Consider the following 12,190-nt stretch of genomic DNA (forward strand, 5'->3'; position numbering starts at 1 on the left):
TTTTTTTGGAGAGGTTTTTGCTATAGGGCATGTGCGCTTGCCAGACAGACAGAGAGAGACAGAAAGCAAGAAATCACCCCCTATAGGGGATGGCCATGCCACAATCCCTTCTCCACTCTCCTCTCGGGATCTTGGGCATACACACACATGCGCCTGATGTGAGTTTAAGCTGTCAGGTCCGGGACTCAAACTATGGTCGACTACATGGGAGTCTAGCAACATAACCATTAAGCCATCCACAGATGCCCTAGTCCTATAGCTTTAAAAAAAACTTTTCTCAGGTATCTTGATTGTGTTAAAATACATGTTAAAGTTTACCATCTTAACCATTTTTAAGTATCTATTTCAGTGGCATTAAATACATCCATAAAGTACAACTGTCACCACCATCCTCTCCAGAACACTTTTCACCTTATAAACCTGAAATTCTACACCCATTAAACAGTAATTCCCCATTCCCAACTCTTCCTAGTCCCTAGCAACCACCTTTCTACTTTCTGTCTCCATGATTTGAAGATTCTAAGGACCTCAGATAAGTGGAATCATACAGTACTTGGTCATTGTGACTGGCGTAGAGCACCTGACGCAATCCCTTAAGGTTCAACCATGTTGCAGCATATGGCAGAATGTCAAGGAAGGTTTGGCTGTAAGATGAACACATCAGAGCATGTATGCCTGCTGACAGTAGTGAACCGGGGTGAGGAGACGGAGGGGGAGAAACACTGAGAAGTTGACAGGATGGGACCCAGTGGCCTGTGATAGGATGAGGAGACTCAAGGTGAGAAACGGGAGCAGATGGATGCTGTTCTCTATAGGCCTCTAGGTCTTGGGATGGAAGATGAATCTGAGCTCCAGACTCTCATCTCCAACTGCCTTCTCATCTCACACCGAATGTGTCAAACACGGAACTTTTATCGCCTTTACTCCCACCCTATTTTTCCTTTTCTCAGTAAATGGCTAGTACCATCCCCCGGGGTCCTCGGGCCTGACACTTACATCCAGAGAGCCTGGACTTAATGGCTGCTATATCCTCAACAATATGATCCACAGAGAAAGATGGTGGAAGGGTCTAAGTCTAAGAAGTTGAAAAGGAAGCCTCTTAGAAGAATCATATTCATGTCAGGAGTGAGGAATGGAACTTACGTTCCAGCCATGCTAAGCACATGCAGTTCTCAGAGCACGGCATGCTACTGTCAGCTTCTATACCTTTGTCATGCTGCTTCCGGTGTCGAGCATGCCTTCATTTTAGCAAACTCCTTTTCACCCTTCAAAACCCAGACTGGGTTATTCCTTCTCTGTGAAATCCTACTAAAGAGCAGATACCATATCTTTAAAAATCAGGGGCCAGCAAGTGGCATACTGGTTAAGGCAATGGACTCCCACATGGCTAACCATGGTTAGAGTCCTGGACCCAGAGGCTTGAAACTCACATTGGGTTTGTGTGTGTGTACATGCCCCAAATCTTAAGTAGAGAGTGAAGGAGATGGGACTATGGCATGGCCATCCCTCCTGGGAGTGATTTCTCACTTTCTCTTTCTCTGTCTCTGCAGTGAGCACACACACCTTGCAGCAAAAATCTCTCTTAAAAAACAACAACAATAAAACTCTGTATCACCAATTTACAGTACAATTCTGAAATTACACTGAAGTCTCCATAAATACGAATAAATACTAATGTCTTCCTGTTCCATTTGAAGCAGAATTACCTACGGAGCACCATCTTTTTAGTGAAAAGTATCAAGTGGCCATATCCAGTTTTCCTTCACAAGTCAATTTCAGTTCATTAATGATCAGACTCTTCTCTGCTTTTAATCAAAGTTTTCTCCGAACTTGCCACCTCTTAACTTATATGATAAAATAATAATGGATACAAGTAGCACTGGTTTTCGTTTAGGGTTCTGCTATCAGGCATGGGAATGTGTACCCACTGGAGAGAGACAGAGAGAGGAAAAGTGAAAAATCACTTCCCAGGGGTGATGGCCATACCACAACCCCCTCTCTTTCATTCTTCTCCTGGGACCTTGGGCATGCATGCACATATACCAGGTGTGATTTTAAGCTGCCAGGTTCTAGACTCGAAATATGGTTAGCCATGTGGGAATCCAGTGCCTTAACCACCATGGTGCCTGACTGCCCTAGGTATGAGTAGCACTTTTCAGTGTACAAAGTATTTTGCAAATCTATAGAGCAGGGTTCAGACAAGTTTCCAAAAGTCACAGTTATCTCTTTATCTTGTTTTGAAAAGCTCATCAAGCTATGTATTAACCAACTTTTTATCTGGATCATGAAAAAAGTTAATATGTAAACTTTAATCAATATTTTCTGAAAATCTGTCATTCCACGGGACCAGCAGGTGGCATGGTGGTTAAGGTGCTGGACACTCCCACATGGCTGACTACAGTTCGCGTCCCGGACAGTTTACACTTAAAAAGAATGATTCTGAATTCGTAAAAAAAAAAAAGTCAAGATCGAGGGACCAGCAGTTCGTGTAATGGCTATGTCGCTGGACTCCCATGTAGTCAACTGCGGTTCGAGTCCAGGACCTGGTGGCTTAAAACTCATGCCAGGCGCATGTGTGTGTGCCCAAGATCCTGAGAGAAGAATGGAGGAGAAGGGATTGCGGTGTGGCCATCCCCCCTGGGGGGGGGGGATTTCTTACTTTCTGTCTCTGTCTTTCTGGTGAGTGTATGCACCCTATAGCAAAAACTTCTCAAAAAAAAAAAAAAGATATTACATTACTTTCAAGGGGCCGGCAGGTGACATGGTAGTTAAAGGCACTAGATTCCCACACAGCCGACCGTGGTTTGAGTCCTGGGACCTGGTGGCTTGCTTTCTTACTTTCCCTTTCTCTCTCTGTGTCTCTCTTTGGTAAAATTTAAAAAAAATAAATAATAACAACAAATAGAATTAAATAACTAAATAATTCTTTAAAAATTATATTATTGTTGCACTGTGAATATGTTCTTTGGACTAGGTAGAAGACAGTGTTCTATCAGTGTTCAAGAACTACTGTGGCTGAAGAAGAGAATATCCTTGGTTTTAGAAATGCAAACTGAAATACTTAGGCTTAGTGAACAGGATATCTCCAGCTTTTTCTCAAATAGTTAAGAAAAATATGCTTCTAGATCTACACAGATAAAAAATGCTAAAGCAAATGGGGCCAAATATCAAAAATTGGTAAATCTAGGTTACCAGGTATATGGAGTTCTTTGTGCTATTCTTGTAATTTTTTTTCCTGTGTGTCTGAAAGTGTATCAAAATAAAGGCTTCTAATTACAACAGAACTACAGAAAACAAAAAAGCTGGTCATCTATAATGCTACCACCCCAACAAGTTTCTTATATTCATTTTTCCACACTGCTTCCTCTAGTCCTTATTTATGAGCATGCATATAGTTGTAGTCATTACAAAAAAAACAACTTCTACCTCCAACTTTTAACTTCCTATACCACTTGGGATTTTTTCTTTTTAAATTGGTCCAGGAATTAAACCCAGGCCTCAGCCTCTGGAGTAACAGCATCTACAGGCATTTGCCAAGGCAGCCGGGCCATGTACATTTTTACAAATAGCACTTGTTGAGTTAAACTTTCCTTCCTTTACTTTTTTTTTTTTTTTTGCAACAGGGTCCATGTGCTCACCAAAGAGATAGAGAAATAGAAGGAAAGTGAGAAAGCACCTGCCCCTGCAAAGGGGTGTAGTCATGCTGCAATCCCTTCTCTATTTCTCCATCAAGTCTGGACTTTGGGCACACGTAAACACATGCCTGGTGTGTTATTCAAGACTCTGGGGCTTGGTTGGCCATGTGGGATTCAGCTCCCTTAATAGCTAGCCCATGGGCTGGTCCTGTTAGGCTGACCTTTCAAGCTACCTTAGTTTCCCACTTACAAACAAAAATTGGGCCCCGCTTCTGTGGCACAGTCACCGGCATAGACCATGGTGCTGGAAGCCACATGCTGACCATAGTGCAAGTGTGCAGCTGGAGTCCCTGGCCTAGCCGAGGATCCTGGCAGGCTGGAAGACTAGAGGAAGGGGATCATATGTGACTAGGCCCTGGAGAGGTGCTTCCTTTTCTCTGTCTCTGGTGCATGTGCAAGTGCTCTGTCATAAATAAAAAATGACAAAATAAAAATCGGAATAATTCAAATATGCCTCAGCCAAGGAACAAACTGGGGTACACCCATACAGTGGAATACTACTGAGCAATTAAAAAAATTAAAACACGCAATAGATGGATTGTGAACTGGATTACGCTGTGAGGAAGAAGCCAAACTCAGTCTTTTTGATTCTTCACATGATATTCTGGGAGAGGCAGAACGCAGACCAGGATCATCGGGGCTTGAGGGCAGGGGGAAGGGCTAACTACACCCGTGCATAAGGAACTTGGAGAATGCTGGAATTGCTCTATATCTTGGTTTTATTTTTTTAGAGATTTTTGCTACAGGGCGCATGTGCTCGCCAGAAAGAAGAGAGAGACAGAGAGATAGAAAGCGAGAAATCACCCCCCAGGGGGGATGGCCACACCGCAATCCCTTCTCCTCCATTCTCTTCTAAGGATCTTGGGCACGCACGCACACGCACCCGGGGTGAGTTTAAGCCACCAGGTCTGGGACTCAAACCGTGGTCGGCTACGTGGGAGTTCAGTGACATAGCCATTATGCTAACTGCTGGTCCCCCCTATATCTTGTTATGATGGTTGTTACATGACTTGAAATGTCTGTCAAAACTTGTAGAAATATACTTTAAAAGGGTGAACTTTATTTTACATGAATTATACCTTAAGAGCTGGCTACACAGCCCAGTAGTCAAAGGAGCTGAATTCCACATGGCCAACCAAGGTCTGAGTCCCAGCCCCAGCAGCTTAGAAAACTCACTGGGCACATGTGCATGTGTGTACAAAAATCCCAGCAGGATGGACAGACGGAGGAGAAGGGACTGTGGCACAACAGTGCCCTATTAAGAGGTGCTTTCTCCCTCTTCCTCTGCCTCTCTCTTTCTCAGTCAATATTAAATAAATAAATAAAACCTTGACTTAGAAAAAGACAAAACAAAGTTGGGTTTTAGAAACTGGTCTCATTGGGCGGCTAGATCCTACAAGGCCAACTCCACAGTTCGAGTCCTGGACCTGGCAGCTTGAAAATCATCCCAGGGGCATGTGCATGCGTGCCCAAAAATCCCAAGAGGAAAATGGAAGGAAAGAGATTGCAGAGTGGCCATTGCCCCTGGGGGGGGCGATCTCTCTCTCTGTCCCTATCTCTCTCAAGCAAGCACATCTGCCCTAAAGCAAAATAAAATAATGAAATAAATTAAATCTGCCTCATTCTCTAAAACAAACAAAAAGGAAATATATTTCATTCAATAGAGTACAGAATACAAACTCAGTATCATAAAAACTCCCTACCTACATAAAATGAATAGGATGGTATAATACAAAGTTAATCCTCATGTTCAAAACTGGTCAAATTAAAGTTTAACTGTAAATCACATGCAGTTGGCCACAGCTCTATGACCACTCCCCTTCATTTTCAGCAAAAAACATGTCTTCTCGACACTATTCCAACAGCCTCCTAAGCACTGCTGGCCTCTGGTCTCTCCACCATTGAACTTGAAATAAAGCCAGGCTGATCTCCCTAATGTGTTACACAATCACATGATCTCTGGCCAAAACCCATACTCTGTGGGTAAATTCCAAACTCCTGAGCATAGCATTTGAACCATGACCCAGTCCACCTCCACAGTAGTGACTCTACCTAGGCACACACAAAAACCACCTACCCTTCACCAACACAGCACTACTCATTAAAGCTGCTTGTATCTTTAAATCGCTACATCCATGTATAGGCCTGGAATGTCCTTCCTCTACACTTCTGCTAGTCATCCCAGTTCAAATGTACCTTCTTCACAGTCACTTCTTCCTCAGAGCTTCTACAGCATTTTAGGAAAAAACTATGTCTGCTTTCCCCACATACTTAGAGGACCATACTTAGGGGCCCTAAGCATGTAGCAGTTGCTCTATTGATGTTTAGCTAAATGAGTAACTAAGCACATTAGATTACGTGCAATGGGCAGCTAAAAATTACTTCGCTTAAAACCAAGCCACAATCACATTTTTAAACTATGTACCACCAGAGTTAAAATTATTTTTCCTTTTTCCTTTTAGAATAAGTTATGTTCTATCATTAAACCTATCGATAATATGTGAAATATTTCAAACTGATTTCTTATTAGCCATTAATATATCATTTGGATTTTTTTCATACTTGAGCCTTCCCAGAAATATCAACCCTGGTTAATGTAAACAATTCTTCCTAATTATTTAGCCTCTTGAAAATAAAAGAACTATGAATATTCTACATTTAAAATCCAATCTGGGGGATGCCAGCAGGTTGTGTGGTAGTTCAGGGCACTTGACTCCCACATGGCCAACTGTGGTTCGAGACCCAGACCTGGTGGTGTGTTATCTCACTTTCCTTTTTTCTCTCTCTCTCACTCTGTTCTTGTCTGGTCAAATTAAAGATAAATAAATTTAAATAAAATAATTCCTTTAAATAAATAAAATAAAATAAAATCTGGGGCCAACTAGTGGTGTAGTAGTTAAGGCAGCTGGAACCCACATGGTCAGCTGTGTAGTTCAAGTCCCAGACTGGTACGCTTAGAAAATACACTGGGTGTGTGGGGTTGGCAGGTGGCATGGTGATTGAGGGTGCTGGACTCCCACATGGCCGACCGTGGTTCAAATCCATAACTGGTGGCTTGCTTTCTCACTTTCCCCCTCTCTCTCTCTCACTCTCACTTTGTCCCTCTCTGGTCAAATTAAAATAAATAAATAAAGATAAATAAAACATTTCCTAAAAAAAAAAAAAAGAGAGAAAGAAAAAGAAAGAAAGAAAGAAAATACACCAGGTGTGTATGCATGCATGCCCAAAACCCTGAGAGGAGAAAGGATGTGTAGGGATTACAACAGAGTCATCTCTACCTCCCCCACCGGGTGCTTTCTCACTTTTCTCATCTCTCTCTTTCTGTGTCTCTCTCTGGTAAGCACAAGTATTCTACAGCAAATTAAACAACAGAAAAAATCTAATCTATTGCCCAAAATTCGTAACTTTGTACTCTGAGCAAATTAGATAGCTATAGTCACATTCTGACTATGGTAGCACTTTATAGTTTTGCTTTTACTAAGGGTTTTCAACTCCAAATATGAACTAAATGGGATTCCAGAGGTCACTGAAGAACCTATGAGCCAGATTTAGAAAGAAATTTCTATTTGATTCCATTCAATCAACATCCACTTATTAAGAGAAAAAGATCCTAGGGGCAGAATAAGTAAGTCTCGGTCTCGGGTTGCAAGGATTTCGTACATAAAGGGAGTAAAAATAAGCTAGACACACTGCAACCAATCAAAACCAGACTGGGCCGGCAAGTGGCGTGGTGGTTAGAGGCGGTGGACTCCCCATGGCAGACTACGGTTCGAGTCTCAGATCTGGCACCTTGCTTTCTCATTCACCCCCACCCTTCTCTCTCTCTCTATCTCTCTATCTTTCTCTGGTCAAATTAAAGTAAATAAATAAATAAATTTAAATCAAAGAATTCTTTAAAAAAAATTAAAAAAAAAAAAAACTGGACAAGACCCAAGAGGTACAAAGTATTGTGGGTATTTAAAGAGATGATACTTAAGATGGGCCTTAAAAGAGGAATTTTTACAACAAAAAATGATAGTCTGGGCAAAGAAAGAAAACAGCAAGAACACCTAAGAGTTTATGAAAGGAAAGAATATAATAGATTCTGGGATCAGCAGTTGGCGTAATGGCTATGTCACTGGACTCCCATGTAGTAGACCGTGGTTTGAATCCTGGTCCCAGTGGCTTAAACTCATGCCAGGCACGTGTGAGTGCGTGCCCAAGATCCCAAGATTTCTTGCTTTCTGTCTCTCTCTGTCTTTCTGGAGAGCGCACATGCCCTATAGCAAAAATCTCTCAAAAAATATGTAATATAATAGATTCTGTAAAAAGTGTGTCTCATACCCTCTGTGGAACAAAAAGTGTGAATAAATGATAAAGCAATTACCAAAAACTTCAGGAGAAAACAAAGGGAGTCAAAAACTACAATAGAACGGGGTTGAAGAGAGTAAGGAGGAAAAAACAAGGACATTCTGTTTCATTCAGACCACTGGAAGCCTTCCCTAACCTCAGTGGGTGGTAAGAAACTCTTACTGGGGTATCTCAGCCTGGACAAAAAAGGTGGCTCAATAGAAGGGGCTCATCACGAGAGAGAATAATGAAGGCAAGGGGAAAAATAGAGTTGTAGAACAGGAAAGACCCGAATATGTTGGCTGGCAGAGGGAAGGGAGTCTGTGGAAAGAGATAGATGGCAAGAACTGAAAGAGGAAATATAATATTCGGAGCAAAGTTACAGAGTGTTTGAAAAGGAGAGCATGCAAAGGGAAAGCAGGACCTTGGAAAGGAAGGAGTTCTCTGAGAAAAGAGCTAGGAAGCCAAGACGGGATCCTGAGATGGGTAGGAAAGTGCCTGGAGCCTTGCCCAGAGGCACTGAAGGAAAAAAAATCTCAGCAAGAGACCAAAAGAATTCCAGCAGCAAGGAGAGCTTTGCTGGATTCAGGGACTGTAAGCTTGCAAAGATCTTATCAGCACATTGCAAGCGGTGGAAACCACAAGCAGCCTGGGAAGCTGAGAGGAGAAAGCAATTGTGGGAATGAAAATAGAAAGTGACTTGCCTACCCAAATACTCAGGTTGGCTGGGCTGAGACTAGTCTCAGCCAGCTTAGTGCTCTCTGACCATGCCGCCTCCTTTCTCAACCAAACTTCTCTAAGGCTGGTTAAGTCTCAAAGCTAATGGCCAGTGTTAAGGCCGCGTTATTAAAGCGATACAGTGAGATACTTTTCCTAGGATACTAAGACAATGAGTGTAGGTTTTCTGCACGTACGTCATAAACTGTGAAAGTCAGGATTAATTGACAACGAAAACCCAGAATGTCACTTACCTGGCAGCTTCCGGGAAACCCATCTTGTAGAGTGTCACGACCACAGCTCCTCCGATGCCTAAATTGTGCTGCAGAGCAACCTTTGCACCAGGAACTTGCCTCTTTCCGGCTTCCCCTCGCAGCTGCCAGCAGAGCTCAGCACACTGAGCCAGACCTGACAAATCGAACACAGAGCAGTCAGGTCTGCGGGTTTGGAAAACAACCTCCACCTGCTTTTGCAAGCCAGATAGCATCTAATCGAGACTTAATTAAAGTATTTGCTTAAGCCTAGACCATGCTTGCCTAAATAACTTTTTAAAGCACTAGAGCTTTTACAGTTACTTTTTTCCTCCAAGAAATGTCTTCTTAGACATTCTTCTTAGACAATCCAGGCTTACAAAGTCCCCCCTCCCACTTTTTACTTACATTTAAATTTATTCCACCTCTTGTTTTCTGACATGGTTACAAGATAAAACTAAATATATAATTCTCTGGCCCAGAAAAACGGCACAAAAATAACTAATTTTACCATTTTTAATGTATCAAAGGAAAATAATATAGGATTTAAGAGAGCACTTCCCCCAAGAAGTTTAGCTAATAGGGAAATTTTTATTATTTTACCCAAGTAGTTCCCAAGAAAAATGAATTGTTTTCCAGTCCTATTTGCAGCTATTCACAAGAAAAGCTCTAGATGCATGAGAATAACAATCTATCCTCTGCATAGTAAAATTAAAAATGTTTATAACTAGACAGTTCTTGATGTAAAAACCAAGAGATAAAAAGGTTCAATACTCTGGTCACAAAGCAGGCTAGCTCCAGTTTCAGATTTACGTTTGCTTGTCTTTCCATCAAACTAGTTATGTAAGGATGGCTAGGAATGGTCTATCGGGACAGATCGGTTTTATTGCACCTTCTGGTAGATCTAGCTCAGCAGGTCTACCCACCCTGTTAACTCTTCCACCTACCTGCACCCCCAGTCTGATTCCCCAGCACCTCCGACAATTTCCTATATCAGCCTCATTCTCCCCAAGAAATTTAACCGCTACTTTTCAATTTCAAGCAGTGTCTGTATGTTTACACAATACGTATCTTATACACTGTTTAAAATAGGAGCGCCACACCTTAGGATGATTTTTTTTGAATTGTGAACATTTTGACAATAAGGAAGGTTGAATTGAAATGATTCTATCATAACCAAACTTTGGAGCTATCAGTTTTACTAGAAATCTGCCTTATAAAAAGCCTAAACATTTAATGAACATAAGATAAAAAGTATTCAAACTGGTCTTATATATACAAGGATGGGGAAATGCTGTTCATTGTTCTCACAAAAGAATACTGTTTACAACTATTTCAGAAAATACTCAACCATGCCACTGACCAAATCAAACAGAAAGATAAATGTGGGAATGATCAATGCTGAGAAGACTGGTAAGAGAGCCAGCTTCATACACTACTGGTAAAAACTTTAAACCAGTACAACAATTTTGGAAAGCAACACACAGACTTAGTAAGAACCTTTAAAATGCCTTGAAAACCATTCTATAAAAACAATCCACGGACCAGCAGTTAGCATAATGGCTATGTCGCTGGACTCCCATGTAGTCAACTGCGGTTCAAGTCTCGGACCCAGTGGCTTAAACTCACGCCGGTCGCGTGTGCATGCGTGCCCAAGAACCCAAGAGGAGAATGGAGGAGAAGGGATTGCGGCGTAGCCATCCCCCCTGGGGGGTGATTTCTCGCTTTCTGTCTCTCTGTCTCTCTGTCTCTCTGTCTCTCTGGCGAGTGCACATGCCCTATAGCAAAAACCTTTTTCTTAAAAAAAAAAAAAAATCCAAAGTAGGCCAAATTTTACATCTATATCTGTTCGTCACATTATTACCAAAGTGAAAACCTAGATCATCTAGAACTGAAATAATTGGAGAATGGTTATATAAATTGTCAGATAACTATATATAAAGCGGAAGAAGTTTTCTCTCTCTATTCTCTACTCGAGATGTAACCAAGTGTGTATGTGTTGTGGGAGAGGAGTTCCCCCCCAACACCAGCAATTCTCCAGTGGGCACCAACTGGATGTCCCATAATTTGATTCAAATGTGACACTATCTACCTAGAGATAGGATCATTTTCCACAGATAAGGGGCTCAGGCCCATATGACTGATCCCACTTCAGATGCCAACTGCAATGTCGCCTGTATGTCCACTGTCATTTCTTTTTTATCCAAATTCTTAAAATTTATAATCCCTTTATTTATTTTTAATTTGCCAGAGGGCATGTGCACTTGCCAGAGAGAGACAGAGAGGAAAAGAGAGAAAGTATGGGGCGTGGTCACACTGCAATCCCTTCTCCTCCATTTCTCCTGCCTTTTGGGATTTTGGACACACACAAAGGCCTTCAGGAGTGGAACTCACCAGTCGGTCGTCTGTGTGGAATCCAGCCCCTTAACCACCAAGCCACGGGCTGGCCCATTTTATAATAACTTTAGAAGTATTGAAACACGTAAACAAACAAACAAAAAAATCGCAAGATAGAATGATATATGTCCCATGTAAAACATCAAGATTTAAAATGAAAGATAATTACATTCCACTGGGGAAACCAGAGCATTTATCATTGGAAAGGACCTAAGGGCTCATCAACAGATGAACCCTAACAGAGGAGCAATTCTCGCAGCATTCCTATCAAGCTGTTAACACCTATTTCTCATACACAGCCTCTGTGACAGGCACTGCTCTCAGGAGGCAAGCCATTCCACACCATTCCACCATTCCACTGAACAAGTGTATTCCTTCTGCCCCTGTCATCTTCCAGATGTTAAAGGAGCAATAGTGTATTTACCAACCTCTACATGTGCAAAGTCTTGTATTGGACACTGTTCAGGGTGCAGAGACAAATGAAATATAGATCCTGCCTTCACAAGCTCTTATTCAAACAGAAGTGTTAAAAAGAGAGAGAGAGAGGGTGGTTACAGGGCCTGCTGGTGGCGTGGTGGTTAAGGCAGTCGGATCCCACATGGCCAACTGCACAGTTTGAGTCTCAGACTCGGTGGCCTTGAAACTCATTCTGAACATGTATGTGTGTGTGCCCAAAATCTCGAGAGGAGAATAGAGAAGGAATTATGGTGTGGTCCTCCTCCTTGAGGAGTGATTTCTCACTTTCCCTCTTTCTCTCTCTCTGGTAAGCACATGCGCCCATAGCCAAAGCTAAAAAAAAAA

General features: G+C 41.9%; 1 protein-coding gene across 2 annotated transcripts in view; it reads right to left on the minus strand.

The window, feature by feature from the left end:
• SCP2 (sterol carrier protein 2) overlaps positions 1–12,190 on the minus strand; it is a 106,733-nt gene that overhangs the window by 23,190 nt on the left and 71,353 nt on the right. For both annotated transcript variants that reach the window (XM_006149379.2, XM_006149378.3), the window contains one exon: positions 8,996–9,149. In XM_006149379.2, coding sequence (XP_006149441.1) covers positions 8,996–9,149 — 154 coding nt within the window. The remainder of the gene's footprint in view (positions 1–8,995; positions 9,150–12,190) is intronic.

This window comes from Tupaia chinensis, unplaced genomic scaffold (assembly GCF_000334495.1).
Source record: "Tupaia chinensis unplaced genomic scaffold, TupChi_1.0 Scaffold000259_1, whole genome shotgun sequence".
NCBI classification, from domain to species: Eukaryota; Metazoa; Chordata; class Mammalia; order Scandentia; family Tupaiidae; genus Tupaia; species Tupaia belangeri.